This window comes from Eptatretus burgeri, chromosome 17, assembly GCF_056783735.1.
Source record: "Eptatretus burgeri isolate ZD-2024b chromosome 17, Ebu_testis_v1, whole genome shotgun sequence".
Taxonomy (NCBI): Eukaryota; Metazoa; Chordata; class Myxini; order Myxiniformes; family Myxinidae; genus Eptatretus; species Eptatretus burgeri.
The window spans coordinates 30,382,938-30,404,854 of NC_140977.1; the positions used below are offsets into that span (position 1 = coordinate 30,382,938).

Sequence of the window (21,917 nt, forward strand, 5' to 3'; positions counted from 1 at the left end):
TCACGAAATCAAACACTTTACAGAGATCAACAATAGGCTGCAGGCAGCCCCTGCCGAAACTCTCGTCTGCGTTCGGTAAGGACCCGAAGATCAAGGATACAGTCAATAGTTGACCTCTTTGGTGTAAAGCCTGACTGCTCTGGATGCTGGTGCTGAAGCAGATGGTGGCGAACGCTCTTAAGAATTATCCCAGTAAAGACCTTGCCCGGCACTGAGAACAACGTTACCCCTCGGTAGTTGTTGCAGTCTTGGCGATCACCTTTCCCTTTCCAGAGAGGGACAACAAGGCCCCTCTTCCAGTCAGTTTGGATGATGCCCGTGTTCCAGGCAGAGCACAAAACTGCATGAAACGACACGAATACAGCATTTCCACCAGCCTTGAGAAGTTCAGCATGGATGCCACAGATCCCTGGAGCTTTACCCCGTTTCAACTGGTTCACCGCAGCCTGTGGTTGATCACAGTTGATTGGGAGGTCAGTAATAGGGATTGTGACACCCCTGATATCCAACTCGACAGCTGGTGGATCAGCCTGGTACAACCGCTCAAAGTAACGGGTGCAGCGGTCCTTCACTTCGGACTCCTCTGTCAAAAGCTCACCACCCTCTGCTCCAACTGCAGTACACCGAGGGACGGGCTTGGAGGAACACAATGTGCGAATTCCCCTGTAAGCACGACGAGAAACACTTGACCACAGGTGATGCTCTACCCCCTCATAGATTCCTCACACATAGGCCTCCTTGTCCACCCTGAGCGCACGTACAGTTTTACGCCTCAGCTCCCTGTGCAGCTCAGCTCTGCCACTCGGCCTGGCCATGCGACTCTGGTCAATGGTATTCAGTGTCCTTGAGACAAAATTCTTCTTCACCAAACGGTGAATTCCAAGACATCCACCAGCAACATCAAGGACGGTGGTCTTGAAGACACTCCACAACTCTTCAGGATTTCCCAAAGCACCAAAACCCCCAAATCTCCACTCAGCCTTTTTGCAAACTCCTCAACTACCCTCTCATCCTTGAGCTTGCCAACATCCCACCTCGGCTGGGATGGTACCATTCTCCCAGATTTAAGCTCCAACAAGCCTGCAGTTGGTATTGAGGAACTGAGCACTCAGTTATACCCTTCAGTTCTGGATCATCCTCCAGTGACCATTAACGAGCACATGGTCAATCTCCTTTGCAACACCACCAGCGTTGGAATACCAACTCCAGCGATGAGCCTGTGGGTGCTGAAACCATGAACTAGCCACCCTAAGTCCATGACTTATTGCAAAGTCAAAAAAAACTTGGTGCTATTCTGGTTCACAGTTCAAGACCCATGGAGACCAACACATGTCTCAAAACCATCCCTATCAATTCCAGTTGATGCATTGAAATCCCTCAAGACGAGAAGAGAATAACATCTGGGGCACTGATCAACCACAGATTCGAGCATGGCATAGAATGCATCCTTCACGGTGAGATCACTCGCCTCAATCGGAGCGTATACAGAGACCAGGGAAACGACACCCAAGGAGTGACGAATCTTTAGTCTCAAAATACGCTCGTTGACTGGTGTTACCTCAATTATCATTGAAGTCAGCTTATTGGAGACAGCTACAGAAACTCCTTGGGCATGGTAACCATCAGCGCGACCAGACCAATAGTAGGTGTATCCACCCACCATGATCTCGCCACAATCCGGTCTCCGAACCTCAGAGAGAGCTGCAATACCGATGTCCAAACGCTTGAGCTCAGATGAAAACAGAGACAGGTGATCATCCTCTTTTAGGGATAGGACATTCGAGACACCCACCCGAAGGGACCGCCTCAGGTTGACCCAAGGAGATTGCCATCTGGTCGACGACACCTCAGCACCACCCCGACACACACTCCCGCAATCTGACCCGGGAAGGTTATTCTGTGATTTCCCTCCGATCAACAAAGAGTGGGGTCCCGAAGGCTTTGCCCAAATCCCCTCATCCGGTGAGCTGCCCTGCAGAAAGCAGCTGCACAGGAGGTACTCCCACGGAGAGGGTTTTCAGATTTCTTTGTGGTACGTTTTGTGGAATGAATGGTTTTACAGTGGCCAGAGTGCAAATCCTGCCACCAACCTCCTTAAAAAAGTAACCCAACTGTAGGAGGATGTCAGCACACACAGTTGGGCATGAGATAATGATGACCGTTGGCCCACTCGGAGCTCCTCCGCCCTTTGTATTTTGGAGTATCAATTGACATGAAAACGATTTTTTATGTGGAAATGTCCCATTTTCAGTTCTTTTATTTTCCTTCGCTTTCTCCACTACAAAAAATATGAAAAAAAATTTTCTCCACTACAAAAAAAATAATATAAAATAAAATACTTTCTCCACTCCACTACAAGTACTCTGAATTTCACCCACCCCTCGAGGGACGAATTCATCGATATAGTTGAAATAATGATTCTCTCGATGTTTATCATCATCACCATGTAATGAATCTGGGGTGTGTTCAGTTACCAAGTTTCTTGTACAGTGCTTGCCAAGTGGCTTCAACACTCAAGCAAGCACTCCATTAGAAACCATTGATAAGGAACGGCTGGCTTGGCAAGCGCTAGCGAGCTGCTTGGTAACAACACACCCCTGGACATCTCAACAGCATACAGTACATACAAAACACCGACAAAGGGACATTTTAAAAATGAAACACTTCAAATATTAATGAGTATTTTCGTTCTAATGAAAACATACCTTGTTCAGACCCACACATCCACCCACAAACACAAACTCAGCTATATATATATATATATATATATATATATATATATATATATATATATATATATATATATATATATATATATATATATATATATATATATATATATATATATACATACATACATTAGATGAGGTGACAGACACCTCGCACGAAACTGCCATATTTGCATATTTCCTACTCTTATTCTCCCTCTCATTGTAATCAACAAATAAATTTTCTATCCTATATTATGTCATTTTTCCATGAGTTTTAGGATGTTATAACAAAAAAGGCTCAAATTTTATAAGAGTATTCCAACTATTGATGACGTCATGTATAGGGACGTCTTTTTTCGTACTCCGCACGGAAGCTAACACAGGATGTTTTTGCTTGCAACAGTCATTGCAAATTCTGGAAAGCAAACATTGAGTTATAAGCGACACGTCATTGTCTCGCAGACAGAAATAACTGCGTTTGACGTCCCACAAAGTTTTATTTTTTGTTAAGGAAATGTCACGATTTTCTTTCCTCTGCATCATGTGAGAATTAACGTACCTTCATTGGGCGGTGTACATTAGAGAGCGATCGCTGCGAACAAAACATATATTACCTCGTTTGAGTTGTAAACAAAATGTTACTTTCTTCCTCAAAACGGCATCTTCATGTAATGTAGAAGATACAGTATGTTGTTCGGTCTTTAAATGTACATGAGGCCTTAAAAACAATCCGAGCTACATGGAGAGAATGGGCAGTGCTTATGTCCCACAGACACGAACTCAGCTTGATATATTAGATAAATAACGAGACCCAATCACATCTCTCACCTAATCATTACCCCAGGTGGCTAGGATTTTAATAAATTAACCCCCATGCTCTTCCAGCCAAAGAGCATCGGGTTCATTTAATATTATAAATTATATCAAGAAAAGATACACAAGATAAGCCCTTTGCTGTTTCAAACCCTACCCAGGTTCCTCTACAACTGCAGACATACACAAGTCGCACATACATGAGAATCTCATGAGAGGGGATGGTTGTGTAGCGTCATCGGGAACGTGAGCACTCAAGTCGATAAAGGTAGGGGGTGAGAAAGAACGTAGGTCGAGAAACCTGGAAAAGCCGAGCCGAAGGCTGCATTTGGTCATGAGTTCCGGAGGCAAAGCTACGCACCACCCTGCCAAGGCATGCCCCGCTCGCCGAAGACACACCTCTCTTCCCTCTCATCCACGGCAAGGAAGTCTCGCTTTGGAGCTGCCGGGACTGGTGTGACCCGTTCTACCAGACTCTGCATCAGGTTTGCCTGCAATTCTCTTCAGTCCTGTCTGTACCCACATTGTCTATCTGACATGGTTTGTCTGAGTCCATAAGGTAGAGGCTATTTAAGGATTCCTATTCAGTCAGTTTGTATAAGTTAGTTGGGTAAGGAGATTAGTCTTAATATTTATTACGTACGTGATTACTTTGTTTGTTTCCTTCCCCATGCCAGTGTTTCTTCTACATTAAATATAGTTGGTCTAAGCCTGGTGTTGGCTTAGTGGTTAGGGTGGCGGCTTGGGATCCCAGTGTCCTGAGTTCAAGCCCCGTTGGCTGCTGAATTAACACCAGGGGGTTGACTCAGCCTGTCATCCTTCCGAGGTCGGCGAAATGAGTGCCAGTGTACTGGTCCCGGTGTATGCCCCGGTTAGAACAGGTGTACCATATCCCTGTGTGTCGTAAGAGGCGACCAGGGTTGGCGTCAGGAAGGGCATCCGGCCATAAAACATTGCCTCAAGAAAAAGCCAAACCCCTGCACAGCAGGGAAAAATGGCTGTAAAAACGGTCATTAAATATAGTTGGTCTCTGGGTGAATGCTGGCTGTGGTGGTTGCTTCATTTGGTGGTTATAGAGGGCAGTTAAGGGACTAATTGGTTGCGGTTCCACACCACATAGACAATCGCATCACGTGTCTGAATTAGGTCGAGGTTTTCTCGACCTAATTAGATAAAGACAAATGATGCCTAATGATGTAATGCTGGGCCGATTTGGAGCTCCAAATCTGTACGGTAACGCAGCATTTTGACGCGAGATCCAATAGAGGGTTTTCAGAACGGTCCACCATAGTGATCGCTCTGACGTGACCCGCTAGATTCGAACCAGGCGGCTGGAACGAAACGCGTGGCTATAAGAATATTGTTATGAAAATGACTCCTTATGAGTTAAAGATGCTTTGTATAATGCAGTTATTTCCTTCATGAGTCTCAGCATAAGTGTAACGTAATTAAATGTGATATTAGACGTGCATCACTTAAGTAATCGATAGCATCAACCTTCCCTTATTTGGCTTTCTGAAAATTATCAACCCGTTTGATCCGTTTATTGATGCTTTACCCTGTGGAATCTGTCATAAATGTCTCTATTAGCATCCTGGTAGGATGAAATGATGGTAGGCCTTGGGTAGGCCTTGGGGCGCAATGAAAGGTAGGCCTTGGGGCGCAAGTTTAGCAGGGAATCCCATCGAGCAAACCGAGCCGAACGGTGGCTGTGAACCAACCACCTCCTGATGAATGAGAACACGGAGGGGACACAGAAAGATCACATCACACACATACAGTTTTTCATGGTAATGAGTTATAGAGCAGAAAGGAAGACATGAAGAGAAATTACAATGAGGTTTACGTTTGTTTTTGAGCCCAGGAATCTGCATTCTGTAATCCACTGAACATACAGTGTACTCACCCGCTTCAGGCTATAACCTGCATTGAATATGATGGGAGGCAGCAATACATTGAAAAACACTTCTGGGTCAAACGTGATCTGCATAGCGACACAATAAAATGGGGTCATTGATATGAAGAATTCAAAAATCGCCTTGTATTGAATTTTGTGAAAAATCTTGATTATGTCATACATAGATCGTTCTTTAGCCCACAATCAGCAAACAGGCAATTGCTGGCCTTCAAAACAATGAAACACTGCCAGCCATGCGAAGAAGAAAAGTAAAGCTTGCAATCATATGATCAATCACAAGATAATCAAAATGACATTCCATTTTACTCAACATATTGCAAGCTTTGTTTTAATAGCCAGGGTAATAAGCCAAAGGTGTACACATTTGTAAAATATCATGCAAAGTTGAAAATAAATGCAAATGCAGCATAGAAAGGACAACCTGCCAACTTCTGAAGGAAGAATATAATGTTATGACCTCAGCAGCACATCAGTTACTGCTCGCATGACCTTTTGTTCCACAACCATGTTGCAAAGAGGAGAGTAAATAACATTTTTATACGTCATAAACAAGGAATGGCTGTAAAGAAGTACAAAATCCACAAATTGTTTCTCCAAACTTGTTGACTGGGAAGTGGAGATTTTTTTGGACAACTTGGCAATTTATCAGCCTGAGTGAAAAGTCATACATCATCAAAGAAATGTTGTCGAAACTCTTTGGAGCTCTCTCTCTGTCTTTTTAAATATGAACAAAGAATATAAACATTCTCCCCTCACCAGAGGAAGCCATTCCCTCCTCCCCAGAAGACATATGAAAGACATGTTATTTTATTGGCACGTGCTGGAGAATTACACTCTGCAGAGAGGCCGAAAGTAGGAGCTGCTGTTGTTTGGCTCGGACAAGCTGGAGAGCATTTTATGATAAAATAAATTATTAACACACCAAGTTGCCTCTGTTGACAGATTCCTGGGTGAACTTCACCGGTTAAATTTGTTCCAGACGGAGTTTCTAAGATTTGATACAAGAAATAAACATTTTTCTCTCACTTATGGTACGTCAAAAAGTTATACAGATGAGATACTGCACTTACAACTGTCCAAGACGCGGCAAAAAATAATAAACATGAAGCACATATAAAAGATGAACAAATACAATTATACTGTGATGACCACGGGACTTGAACAGTCCCGCCAACGTAGAACGAGCCAAAACGATGGAGGAGGTTTATTTTTTATAACCCAAAGATGGCGGTTTTAATCGCTCTCCAGCAAACGGGACGAGGAAGGTGGCACGAGTCGCCTTTCACCGAGTTAATAATGTTTATTTCTCTAACCAGAACGATAACAAGACTCGGCAAGAGGAGAGATCCGGGGCAATGCGACGGGAGGTGGTGTGGGTTCGGGCGTGGGGGAAACACAAACAATTCCAATGGATATACAAATCTCAAACCCTCGAAGGCGCCAGGTACACACACACACACACACACAACGTAGCTCGTGGTCAGGCTTGCCCGTGGTGTCGACATAACAGTCACTGGATTGGGGCCGGACGAGCTGGCGTTGCGCTCGTCAGGGGCAGGAGACACGGTGGTGCCGAGGTTCCGTCAGCCCTTCCACGCAGAGCCGCGGTTTCCGGCCTGTGAGCTCCAACCAGCCACCGTGGTGCTATTCCTGGTGGTGTCGACCTCCTGGTGTAGGCCCAAGTCCGCTCACAGCCACCAGGGAGCCAGTTCTAGCGCCAAGATGCGAGCAGGAGAGGGACGCAGGTCCGCCCGCCATTCGGTCCCGTACTCTAGCAGAACTCCAGAGCCAACCGAGGTGAGGCACGAGGCACAGCAAGGCCACAAGACACGATGAATCCAGGAATGAACCAGCGCAACAAGAGAGCGCGCTCAGAGACAAACAGCCTCGACCAGACGCTTTCTTTTTATGACTCTTCCTCCTCTTTTCCCGAACAGAACCTTTTTATACTCGAGTCATCGTCACTTCCAATCGAGCCCTTTTATTGGCCCTCTGCCGTCGCCTTCCGCCAATCGTGATCAAGGGGCGGAGCCATCCGCAGCACTGTCCTGTTACGTCACGGCAAGCCTACAGGAAATACTAAAAGGGGATACGCATACACACTTACCCTAACCCATCTCCCTATCTAATTACGTGACAATTATCATTTCCCCCTTAAAGAAATGGACATTTACTGGACAACTTATCACCACTGAATTGCTACTTATTACATCGAGATCCTGGTACAACTCAAACAGCATGGCATACCTAATTAAACATCCTAATTACCCTTGGAATGCATACCCCTCCCCTCAGACGCAACACTGCCCCCTCCTCTGGTGCCGCAGCTCCTGCAAGGTACATCACAGGCGCTACCGTTCCAGCCTTAACACTTACTGACACACCCATTTAACCTAACGAAATAAAGTAGGAGGGGCAATGGACAGGGAGCCGCAGCTAACTTACCTATCCTGCTTAACGTACTACCCCCTTATGGCCTTATCCTCACTGAAACAATCATTCATTTTATTTTATTTTATTTAATCACGAGAGCACTGAGCGAAGTTGCACTCCATCCTCTGGATCATCGCTCCTGTCCAACACTCTTCCAGTGATCTGGGGAGGAGAAACAAAAGGTTCCACAAAAACACAACACTTATACTTTACTTCCCTACTCTAAGCCTTAACGACACTATTCACGGGATATTTACACGCGACCGCGTCCCCCAGTGGATGCTTATAGACCCAGCGTTACCTGGGGAGCCAATTTTCAAATTTGCTTCACCCCAAAATTATGCGGACATCATGCCCTTGCTGCACATGTCAAGTTGTGCGGGATCGAGTGGGACTCACACATCTTCACAACACTCACACCATGGTCATCACCACATTTCTAGGTCATGGTCCCCATTTTAATGATTGCAGGCTGAATCCCGTCATGGCCGTGGGGTGGGTTACCACAAGATGATGGGGGCATCTCAGGTGCAACCATGCCCACAGGTAAGCTTTAGTCCAACCCAGACGTTTCTCCACCCCGCCCCCTTTGATTCCCACCCCCCTGGTAGCCATCAGCTCTAACCCCGTACAACACACTGGAAGCGGTCTCACTGGCTCCTCTGGCCTTCCTGGGTCGCCAAGGTCCTACCCGCCTTGGTCGCCCAACCAGACCCTCTCCCAGTTGCCTCCAGACACTGTCACCATCAGCCACCCTGGGTGAATCTCCTTGAAGGGGGTCGCAATTCACGCTCACCGTGAGCCTCAGCAATCCCTGCGGACAAGCACATCATCCCCACCCACAAAACCCACATGACTCCCCCCACCCCATCGGCCTTACATGTGACACCTGCATTTCTAACACTTCACTGACCATGACCTTCCCTGTAACTACACCATGTCGAATGAAAAATCAATGTGTGCACCATACATTTCACTTCTTAACTTGAAACAACTCACACAGCACTTCTCCTCACCCGATCCACGCACCAGCCATTGGACAGCCACTCGTGCCCGCTTTGTTACAAATTACCCACTGTCCCTATTGTCACTCTAAAACCCAGCAGAACTTACAAACCCATGCCAATTTTCACACAATTCACTATTTTCACCAAAGGAGGGCACTTCGCCACAATCTCACCAGCCGAGCATGGCCCTATATGCTCAGCCCGATCTAGTCTCCCCGACCTATGTAAGGGCACCTCGGATAGACCTGGTGGTTCAGCAGGAGGATTCATCCTCTCCTAGTGTAAAAGACTATTGGAGGGTCCCTCCATTGCCAGGTACCGGCAATATCGTTGCACGTGTCCTCTTCGCCCGCACCGGAAACAACTCCCCATAAAAGGCCCCCGTGGGTATCGGTGTAATGTTTCTTCCGGTTCCGGACCCCCTCGGCCATAATCAAATTGCTCTATTGGCTGGGCTGGACCCCGCCGCTGTGGCACACCTACTGCCGAATTACCCCTTATCAAACTTGACAGTTTCTGGCAAATTTCCTGAAAGATTTGGGTAATGCCAATTTCTCCCAGCCCCCCTCCCTGATCCCGAATCTCCGTCTGTCGGATCGTCAACGATGGCCTCTCGGGCACCCGACCCGGCCGACTCCACGAGGCCAGCCTGGCCGCGCACTCGGCCGCTCGGTGAACGGTGGGTGGATCCTGTAACTCCACTAGCGCTTGGACCTCAGGGTCCGGAAGAGCAGCTAAAAATTTCTCTAGTGCCAGTCTGTCCCACGCCTCCACTGTAAGGTCCCGATACGCGATCCTAACTGATTGGTAAATGTCCTGTGCCAGCTCCTGCACTGTCTCTCCCGACTTTAATCTGCGTTGCTGGAGCTGGGCCCGCACCAGATCACAGTTTGCTGTGAATCCAAACCGACGGCTCAATGCCTCGCAAATGTGGGAGCTGGTCAACATCCCCTCCGCCATCACGTTTAACACATCTGCGGCTGGTCCCCGCAACGTTGCCACCAAATTCCCTGTACGTTCCCGCTCATTCCACCCGTTTAGTCGGGAAATACACTGAAATTGCGTCAGAAAAGCTTCAAGGCTCCCTGACCAGTCAAAATTTACCAGGGGGATCACTTTCCCGGTGGCCCGCTTCCCAGTTTCTCCCTTGTCCGAATCCAGCCCAGGGATCAAACATCCTTGTGGCTGCGTATCCAATTTCGGAGCCCCCTGTGGCCAAAGATGTTTTGTGGTGAGGGTCTCATGGGACAATTTTGCCTCCTGTTCCAAACGTTGAATGAACAGATTCACCTCTTCCCGCAGGATCTTCTGAGCCCGCACAACCTCCTCCAAGGCTCTGTCGCGAGTTTGTAGCTGCTCCTCAACCAACCCGGACACTCTTCTTACAAAACACGGCTCTTCTAGGCCTTTATCCAAGTCTCCCTCTTGGCTCATAATTTTATCTTGTTCGGCCAAACGAACCTCCAATCCTTTTACCTCCGCCAAATTCATCCCTTGCTTCCTCAGCTCTCCCAACTCTTCTACTTGCAGCTGCATACGAGCATCCACACAGGCACGATGACGTTCCAGGCTTTCATCCACTTTATCAACCCGAATGTTCGCTGCATCAATTTTATCTACCAATTTTTTCCGTATATTTTCCCCCTCCAATGTAATTTCTACCTTTGTTTCCTCCAATCTATCCTCGAATTTACTTTGTATTTCCCCAAATTTAACATCCACACACTCCTGCATCTCAGTTTTCATTTTCTCCATCTTTTCCCCCAATTCATCCCTCATTAAATCAATCCGTGCACCCAACTGTTCCCCCATTACCCCCAATTGATCTGCCATTTCTGCCCCATGTGCCATCATTTTTGCCCCCTGTGCTGTAATTTCACTCATTAAACGTTCCAACATTGTCCAAATCGACATCGCGCCGGTTTCCGGCGCTGCCGGCCCCGTTACGGGCGATGAAGCATGGTCCACGCTCGGAATGGGGGAGGTTCCGATCCTACCCCCGTCTCTCCCTTCTTCCCCTGACTCGCTGCCCGACACGTGGCCTTCCTCCTCCGCCATCTGCACATCCGCCATGGTTCAGAAGTCCCGTTTGCCGGCAATTAAATTTAATTTGAAAACTCCCGCCAAAATTTTCCCGCAGTAATTTTGTATTCCAATTCGTGGCGAGATTTTAATCTTGGTATACTCTCCCGATACCAAATATAATTTAGAGGGGTTCGAACATCCAACACCCTGACACCAATGTGACGTCCACAGGACTTGAACAGTCCCACCAACGGAGAATGAGCCGAAACGATGGAGGAGGTTTATTTTTTTTATAACCCAAAGATGGCGGTTTTAATTGCTCTCCAGCAAACGGGACGAGGAAGGTGGCACGAGTCGCTTTTCACCAAGTTAATAATGTTTATTTCTCTAACCAGAACGATAATAAGACTCGGCAAGAGGAGGGATCCGGGGCGATTCGACGGGAGGTGGTGTGGGTTCGGGCGTGGGGGAAACACAAACAATTCCAGTGGATATACAAATTTCAAACCCTCTAAGGCGCCAGGCACACACACACACACACACACACACACACACACACACACACACACACACACACACACACACACACACACACACACACACACACACACACACGCACACACAACGTAGCTAGTGGTCAGGCTTGCCCGTGGAGTCGACGTAACAGTCACTGGATTGGTGCCGGACGAGCTGGCGTTGCCTCGTCAGGGGCAGGAGACACGGTGGCGCCGAGGTTCCTTCAGCCCTTCCGCGCAGAGCTGCGGTTTCCGGCCTGTGAGCTCCAACCAGCCACCGTGGTGCTGTTCCTGGTGGTGTCGACCTCCTGGTGTAGGCCCAAGACCGCTCACAGCCACCAGGGAGCCAGTTCTCGCGCCAAGATGCGAGCAGGAGAGGGCGGCAGGTCCGCCCGCCGTTCGGTCCCATACTCTAGCAGAACTCCAGAGCCAACCGAGGTGAGGCATGAGGCACAGCAAGGCCACGAGGCACGATGAATCCAGGAACGAACCAGCGCAACGAGAGAGCACGATCCGAGACCAACAGCCTCGACCAGACGCTTTCTTTTTATGACTTCCTCCTCTTCCTTTCCCGAACAGAACGTTTTTTTACTCGAGTCCTCGTCACTTCCAATCGAGCCCTTTTATTGGCCCTCTGCCGTCGCCTTCTGCCAATCGTGATCAAGGGGCGGAGCCATCCGCAGCACTGTCCTGTTACTTCACGGCAAGCCTCCAGGGAATACTCAAAGGGTTTACGCATACACACTTACCCTAACCCATCTCCCTATCTAATTACGTGACAATTATCATTTCCCCCTTAAAGAAATGGACATTTACTTGACAACTTATCACCACTGAATTGCTACTTATTACATCGAGATCCTGGTACAACTGAACAGCATGGCATACCTAATTAAACATCCTAATTACCGTTTGAATTCATACCCCTCCCCTGAGACGTAACAATACTTTTACTTACAAATCATTATGCATATATATTGAAAAATTAAGAAGCTGACATATCTTGGACGAGAGCAAGTATTTGGCATATCGATTATTTGAACGGCCCATTGTGTCACTTCTGAGTACTCACCAATCATGTGATTGGAGGGAGGATGAGGAAGTCAAGGAAAATAAGTAAAAATATAAAGTGATTAATATTGCGAATAAATACAAAAAAAAGACAAAAAATTAATTTGATTTCATATGTTTAGTCTCTCACAGTTAAGATTCGTCTCAAGCTCATCACTAGGCATTCTGGGAAACAACTAACAATGGCTACATACTACCTTCTGCTGACCTGAATCGAGCAAAGGGCACAGCTGAGCTGAAATGGGTGTCATCACTGGAGCAACCACAGTGACTTTTCTGTATTCTAAATGTTGTTTTATTTTCTGTGTAGATACCAAGGTTTCACACACTAGTAGGTGATATTATGGACAGCATTATGACCTCATAAGTAAGGCAGCGACACGAATGTTAACCTGTGCCGAGGCTATCCAGGCAACCCGCTGATACCATTATTTCACAGACACGTAAATTTGCAGTGCCTATCTGTAGTGAGATTTTCGCCACACAAAGGATCTTATTGAATGAGAAAGCACACACACAACACACACCAGCTAGTCCCTTCACTCCCCCTTACACTTCCCTTAGGAATGGCATTGCGTCGATTGACTAACCAGCTGTTGAAGTCTTCCTTTGAGCAAAGCTCCTTAACTATTGACTTCTGTCATGAACAAAGCATCTCCATTTATTGCAACAAAGGGGTTGCTGTAGTCCTCAACAATTGGCCATTTCTTGCACTTGGATAGGAAATCGTCAAGCGGGGAAACTGGAAAGGGAATCAAACCAAGATGCAAATGGTAATCCAAAATATTTGATGTGCTGAAGATTCTCTATTGATTGAATCTCAAGGGGACATCAAAGAGTTTATAGGCCAGGAAGTTTCCTAATAAGACGCTTGGTCCATGAGCAAAGTGTAAACTTTTGGCCAAGGCCTAAACTGGTGTAAAATAATATTGGGTTTAAACAGGCACACTACAGAGGAGGCCATTGGTTTCATGGACTGCTACAAAGTAAGTGTGCGTGCGTGCGTGCGTCTTGGGCAATACTTTAAAAAATAATTTTAGCTTTTGTCATCAGACGGAATTAATTAATTTGTGGTTATAATAAATTTCCCTTTGTGTGCATGTGTGGACCAGCGACTCTTAGCCTATACATCGCCCATGTGTAAATATACCCGAACATTTTAGACCCATCGCTTCTCTGAAGGGAATACCTATCTTTGCTGTTATAGCTAATCTATGGGGTAAGAACAAAAAAGAATTCCTGGAAGATCCTCCCCTCCATGAAGCACCATGTCACATCAGTCTGCCAACCCTCACGAATGGAGAATATGCAGTGCAGAAGGCAAGAGGGAAGTTCTGGCATTGTTGCTTATGTAATAAACAGATGGCATAGTGTTTTGACTGACAGGTTTCAAGGGAAAATATTTTTTTTTTTTAACTCACTTTCAAAATCGTGCAAATAAATTATTGAAATAGCAGGTGCTTTTTTGTTCGTTCCCTTCTCTCACCTGTGTGCAAGTCGAGCCACCCGCTTTGTGATGCTTTAAAAGCTTTGTGATGATATAATCAGAAATGCTGTTTGATAGGACTATATATTACAGTGACGTGAATAAAATGGAAATGGTGAAAAAAAAGAATATTGAATATAGCAAGCGTTTTCTGAATCTAATCGATATGAGAAACGGGATTGAACGAGACTTTGATTGAATGATTGAATGAGAAGATGAGACTCACCATTATGAGAAGTGAGGAAGAAGATGAAGGAGGAGTTTTTGTTTTCATGTAAATTAGCATTGTGTAGATTCATGGAAATTGGGAATCAACATTGTCGATAAAAAATTTTTGTAGGGAGAGGTATAAGTGGTTGTGTTTACTTCCTGAGAGTGGTATCATTGAAATGCATTAATCCATTCTTAAGTTGACAAAAACAGATTCGTGAGAGATCCTGCCCTCCGTGTCGGGATAACCAGCATCGCAAGTTGGTGTTTGCAGTTTCGACACCTGCACCCATGTACCCATGCACACAATAACCGACCTTTTTCTTTTTTTCTTTTTTTGCATCACAAACCTTCCTGGGAGTTCCCTGAATCCACCGTCGTTGGAATTATTGAAATCCATTAATCCATTCTCAAGTTATAACATGACAAACAAACAGACAGACACGGCTCTGTTTACAATATAGATGTGTACATTTAATGTTCCACAAATTAACCTCAGGCAAGTATTAAACAATGCTGGCGACCATGAGGAATAGGGTTATGGATCAAAGCAAGATCACAATTGGCCCATAAAGATATCATATCAGGGGCAATATCGCAAAATCACACTTGAAGCCTTGGCCAAGAGAAATCACCGATGAGGCTCAGAGACACAAGTTATAAAAAAAAATCCATATAAAGTCCACATATCATCTGATGGCGAGAAAATTCAGACAGGCAAGTGGATACATCATTCATGCATAAACTCATTTAAGCACTATTATTAGCCTGACATCATTGCGGCCAAGCTGGCAGCCTACCTCGAGGCCCAGAAAGTTGAGAAGGCTCGCATCAGACGCGATAAGCATTGAATGCCTCAAGGGTGTCAGGTGTCCTCCAATAGTGTTAAACAACAATAGCGACTGTTTGAAAAGGCAATCATACGTCGGACAGAATTGATGGAATAGCTTGTGGTTATAATAATTTCTACATCTAGTAGGTGTGCCACGTGAAACGCAACGATAAGCTAATTATACACGATAACACGGAGTTCGTCCAAGGTGGAAAACCCTATTGAGGTGATGGGGGGTGGGGGATGAAGTTGCTCCAACCTCCATTGTGTGACCCATAGCCCCCCTGGAAGGTTTGCTTGAGAGTGGATAAGTAACAACCAAATGTATCATGGTCAAACGGACAAACATCAAATTACGTACTGTACTTTAGTATGACTAGCAACTTGCCCATACCCCCACGAGATTCTAAACGGGGTAGGGATGGAGACAGCAAAAATGCAAACGGCATCTTCTGTCATCGAGCTGGCAAGCTGGGAGCAACAATTCACATTTATTTCCACATCTGATGCAATTTAGCGAGGTGCTGCATTTGAAACTGTTTGTTTGATATATATATATATATATATATATATATATATATATATATATATATATATATATATATATATATATATATATATATATATATATATTTTGATGCTGAGGTTCTGGAATAGAAATTTGTATTGGGGTCAAAGCCAGTGACTGTTATTGTATTGTTGAATTCTATGCTTGCTTGATTGGCTGTATTCATCCGGCCCGTATGTGTTGTGTGCATGCGCTATTAAATCCGGCAGTTGGTCCGGGCAAGGTGATCCCGTCGTGTCCGTCGTCATTACAGTGACCAATTGCAAAATAATAGTGGAATGATCACATCATGACATATAGGATTTAGAGGAGAAAGAAGATGCTTCGTCATACAGAGCTTCTTCTTTTTCTTCTCCCGATTGTAAATCTTTGCTGAGTCAGTGCATACCACACATCCATAAATTTATACCCCACAACTTTCAGCTTCATTAGGATTCAATTGAATTGAAAAGAATCTTATGATTTTCTCAACAACTTCATGTTATACAAGTAACACAAATATACCTTTCCATGAAATTTAAAACCCCACCTTAAAACATGAGATGAAGAAACGTTGTCTCTGCTTTTATCTACAAAATATCAACATATCAACTTGAAGGATGCAACAAACATCACGAAGGCATTTTACGTTGTGCTTTACACTTCTTACCAACGTCCTTTCCTGAGCTCTCATGCATATAAAGACTAAAAAGCTGTAGGAGGACAGTCACGCAGTTGTTGCAGGCACAAAAATGCATCAGGTCATTAAGCTATTCACCATATTTTAGAAACAATCACGTCCAGGGCATCGAGTCAAGACAAGAACAGTGAAGAAACACTGCACACCTGTTTCAGCATGACATTTTCTTGAGGTGGTGTTGAGCTTCCGGTGATCTCTCCCCGGAGCGTGTACTCCAGCACGCGACCACTGGCATTAATGAGCAACGTGCTTGGCCGCTCCGCCAGGCTGCAGTTGAGTCTCGGAGGTTGAGGGGTGGCCAGGGAACCAGTGGTGTAGCGAAGGATGGCTCCAACCAGTAGGCCTGTCAGGAAATTTTGAAGGCAAGGAAAGAGGAAAAGATCAAAGACAAGGAAAGAGAAAAAGGGTAGACAAATCCCACCACCCCGTGACCAGATCATATGTTACAAGAATACATCTCAATGAGTTAGTGGACCAAAAGGACAATCTGCGATTGCTTAATGGCACATCACGGTCACCACAAGAGTGACATTCATTGTAAAAACGAAAGCAAATTTGTGTGCTTTTCTTCCATCTGAAACCTAATGCTCAGAAAAAGTATTTATTACCAGTAATGGTACTTATCAGGACAGCATTCTCATGGCTGTCACAACACCATAATGGCAGTGCTAATCGTGTTTAATGTCTCCAGACAGTTTAAGCGGAGTACAGCAAGGCCAAGCTCTTCCTCATTGTGTCTGCTCCTTGATCGTAATGAAAGTTGGGGCAGCACGAATAGAGTAGCCATTCCAAAGTGTCGATTTCCATTAAAACCTGATGGTGTCTGTCACCTATTCTTGTGTTGGTAAAGCAAGAATTTGAAAATGGGTCGGGGTACTGGGACATTATACCAATAATAAATAATAACCATTCCTTTCATACCATGAGGTGCAATGGGCTGCCGAAGTCGTTTTATTTGGCTAAGGAGCACAGTCCTGGATGGGTCACCACTCCATCACAGGATACTCAAATTGCTGATTACCCCAGTAAGCTGCTCCTCAATTTGTAGACCTTGGAAGGATTGCAATTTGAGTCAACCCACCTGGTGTTGTTTAATGGCAGGACAGGGGCTCAAACTCACGACCTTAAGATCTTAAGCCAGCCCGCTATACCATTAAGCCAACACCAGGCATACTGGCACAAGATGGTCTACTCTTTGAAATGCACCGTGGAACGCTATTAAAGTAATAAAACTCATTAATTAATTAAATGAATGTTAAGAGCATTCAAAATGTTAGCAGAGAGGAGAGCTGGTTCAACATCTCCTCCGAAAATAGTGTACTTAATGCAGGGAGATGACGTATGCCTCTTTCATCAAAGACAAACACAAACTACACAACTTGATGGAATTCTACCCTTTGAGCTACTTACTCTGTCAATGCCAAGCTATCTTGCTGCAAATATTTTTTAGGAATGAGTGTCAAAAAGTACAGAGGTGAAGAAGAAAAAAACCCAAAATGCCGTCCCAAATATGTCCAGTAAATATAAGTATCATGAAAAGGGGTACACGCCACATGCACGTGTATGACATCAAGGCAAGACACAGTGAGGTATGAAACCATGTTTGGAAGCCGAGATGATAAATATAACTAAGGTGTGAAACAATGCAAATTGACATCTCACAACCGAAGGAGGGTATTACGGTGAAAGGACAAGTCACTGCACACTAACAAATTGCAGATAACACAGTAAAGAATTGTTCAGCAACCACAAAATGAACTCGAAAAGCTGTCAGAACAATGATGATGAATAGCATTTATTGACGAGTGTTTATGATAAAAATTACTTTTATAATTATTTCCTGGCTCAGCAGGTCCTCAAAGACCGTATTGTCAGTTTCTCTCATATTGTTTGCGTTCAACGGAGTGAAAATGTGTTCAACGTCTGCAGAACACTTATGGAAAGTTGCAAATGATAAATAAAAATAAGCCATTCATTTAAAAGTCTTTAGTTTCAATTTCACAGCCAAAACACCAGTGCAATCACATTAACACGCACTCCATCTTTCAACTCCTTTTTATGGCCATGACCAAGTTATTCTCAATTTCTCACACTTCATTATCACCCAAACCAACAGCTACTGGTTTTTCCTCCATCTGACGTGAGCAACTCCTCAGTTTGACCAATTTTTCATTTCCTTTCCCTCAGTTCTCTCATCCCATCAATAATCGTTCTCTACTTCAATCTCAGAAGGAAAATTATCGATGCATTTACGACAGTTCATGGAACACGATACCCCGCGCAGTGTTCAGGTATATACACAGGAAGGTCTTGCTGTTCACGGGGGTGACGTTGCAGAAAATCCATGTTAAGGGTTTGAGTTGGTTTGTGTGTTTACAGCCTATGTTCATTAATTAGGTGAATACATCCCCATTAACATTGAATCGGCATCGTACATCACCATCTTTGCGGGTTCTTTTTCACTTGAGATGCACACACTCACATTCCACATATCGATATATTGCATGGTTTTTGGAAGTATGATGAAGGCAACTTGTGTTCTTCAGTCTTCAAGTGTACAATTGATTTTAAATATAAAATTTTAAAGATTTAAAGAGATATAAATTAATTAATCACGAGTTTTACAACCGTTTTCTCCAGCGGCTATTACATCACCCTATCTAACACATTACATTAGTTATTCATGCCTTTTGTATGCGTCCATTATGACATCCCTAAAAACAGTGGGCCAAATTTATGAAAGGTGCTTAACGAGCGTCTTGCTAACACATGCCTAACCCTTAAACGGTGACAAAAACATCATCCTACACACACACACAACTAATCGCCCGTCTAGATGGAAATTCACGAAGGGAAACAAACTTCACATTAGTGGTGCTTGCCTAAACAGCCGATTAGTTGTGCACATCTAAGTTATTGTGACGTGGGAAGAATTAAGCAAGACACAGGATGACGGTTGATACTTGCTATATTCAAATATTCATCCATCCATTGGGACCATACTTTGTGCAGAGTGTTGTTGTTGCCTAAGCAGTCTCCTTGGCTATTGGGCACAATCCTGGACGGGTCGCCACTCCGACACAGGACACCAACAAGCTGGCACTCATTTTGCCGACCTCGGAAGGATGACAGGCAGAGTCAACCCCACCTGGTATTAATTCAACAGCCAATTGGATTTTAACTCAGGATCCTCAGATCCCAAGCCTACCACCCCAACCATTAAGCCAACACCAGGCATATATTCGAATTTGCAGGTAATAAAAGAACCCCAAAAGATACAAAAATACTATTCAGCAGAGCTACATCGCAGGTAGCACATTAAATATCTCAAGCAATGGAAGAAATGATGCTTCAAATGTTTACAATAAATACATCGAGTATGCAACCACAAATGTATCCAAATACAAGCCCTACAGGCTTGACCCATGCAACTAAGAGATACATCAGGCACACCTGGACGGACGTGCACCAAGGCACACCTGGACATCCAAACCCTTCTTTAGAAACATCAAGCAACAAATTCAGTAACAGGACATGAGGATTTTTCATTAGTTAATCGTATCAAACCAACACGTGTGACTAGACCACCCAATTAAAATGAATAACTTTTACTCACATAGATCACACAAGTCATGTACGTTTAAGTTCCGTATACAACTGAATAAAACTGCATCGTCATGAAGACAGAACCAGATTCGTTTTGTAACACCAACGACGTGAGTCATCATAAAGCATCTTGGTATTCGTAAAGGAACGTACCCCCATCTGACCAGGGTACAGAGCAAAAATGAGAATGCTGATCGATCCGTTCGAATGTCACATCAGCAAACGATTAAATCTCCCGTTTTCTGACGGTGATCAAATCCACGAGCTCAAGGAAGACAAAATTGTGGCAGTTTTCCAGACATGCCGGATGTGACGTATGGGAGGAAACTCCGTGAGGCATACATGTTTGCAAACCACTCACGCAATGATTCAATGCCTTTTGAACATTTATTTTGTTCAGCGCATCATATAAGAGGTTACCTAACCAATTCACCGAAATCGCTCCGCATTGGCCTCACGTTCGTCGATTTTTAGTTTGTGTGTTCCAACGACGGCAACATGTCGGGAAAGAAAAGAGGGTACAATTTTTCAATTGCAGCAACAAAATGGGTTTAATCAAAGTAATCAAGGTTCACCAAGGAACGATTCAAGACAGGAGAAGTGACACAGGTGCAAATAAGAAAAAGCAGCTCGCATGGAAAGATGGCGGCCCATTTCCCAGAGCGCCCAAAGTCCTATGCCAAGGCACCTCCGAGAACTCTGGAGAAGGATGAACATGAAGGCAAAGGCACAAAGTCAGCAAACTGCTCTATTCTTATCCTCTTCTGCCTCCTCGAGCTAATTCAAGCACTCCTAATGCATCCATATTCCATATTTACCGTCTACCGTCCATGTAAACGACTGATTATAGGCCATGCAATGCTTGATTCAAGGCCTTAAACACACTCTGAAACATGCCCTCATGCGTAAAAGTTTTTTTGTTGTTTAAACACTTGTGATTAGGCTTTGATTGCACATTAGATAATCACTCTTTGGCGATTGGCAACTAACTTTGAACGGTGATCATCACACGATTAGTGATTCTACATGCATCTAACTGTCTAACTTTATGCCTTTCCTTTTGTAAATTCAGCCCAGTAAGTTTCCTGTTTGGAATGAGTCTCGATTTTGTTTGATTGTTAGGCAGACAGAATAAAAAAATGTTATCTCACTCCTCTGCACATGTGCGATCTGGACAACTTCAGAGCCAATATATGGTAAAACGGAAGACTTGTCTTTCTATTCATGTTCCGGTTTCACGTTTAAAATATAACATTCGATTCAAGTTGGCTGTTCCTCTGTGATAAACTGATAAAACAGATGGACGGACAGACAAACAGACAGACATGAACCAATTACTTAACCCTGCTTTTCGCTTCGCATGCGCGGGGTAGTGAACCTACAAATAGTAAACGGACAAATGCCCACTGCTGTTGTCTCAAGTATTCCTTTCCATGAGTTTATCAACCATCCCCTCGTTCCTGACCAATTAAAGCTCAGCTTGACACCTAATTGACCATAACTCATGGTTGGTAATGAGAGAGAAATGCTGTCTGTCGTGCTCAGAAGTATTGTCCACTCCAACGAATGGCAAAAAATCCACTCCAGATAAGCATACAACAATGTGTTCTGCTCAATAACTCACACAAGACTTCTAGCCATTTCATTCCACATGGCTGCCACATTTTGAACAGCCAAAGTAATTAATTCAATGACTTTCCTCATTGATGCCTCTCCTTCCCTTCCTTGATTATCATCAGATGGACAGTGGGCATCTCATGAAAGGAGGGAAGTAGGCCAAAGAGCATCACGTCATTGGGAGAGATGTGGTGGCACGTCTCCAGTAACAGCAAGAGACAAACGCAGAATAGTTTTGTCCATCATCATTTGAAAGAAAAATCTTTAGCAAGAAACAATGGCGAGAAAGGCCAATGGTCCTGGAATGCTGTCGGCCCTGGGCCAGTGAATGATGATGTTCCACCTACTTTTAATTCTTGCTTGGAAAGCTCAAATAAGTAATTATCCTAAAGTACTGGCAGAGAAAGAAGATCGACATGACATTTG

At 44.6% G+C, this 21,917-nt stretch overlaps 1 protein-coding gene across 4 annotated transcripts in view; it reads right to left on the reverse strand.

Moving 5' to 3' along the window:
* Positions 1-21,917, reverse strand: part of LOC147009669 (sodium/hydrogen exchanger 6-like) — a 112,178-nt gene that overhangs the window by 70,530 nt on the left and 19,731 nt on the right. For all 4 annotated transcript variants that reach the window (XM_085860962.1, XM_085860961.1, XM_085860960.1 and 1 more), the window contains exons 2-3: positions 16,415-16,611; positions 5,431-5,508 (exon numbers count right to left, since the gene is read on the reverse strand). In XM_085860962.1, coding sequence (XP_085717088.1) covers positions 5,431-5,508; positions 16,415-16,611 — 275 coding nt within the window. The remainder of the gene's footprint in view (positions 1-5,430; positions 5,509-16,414; positions 16,612-21,917) is intronic.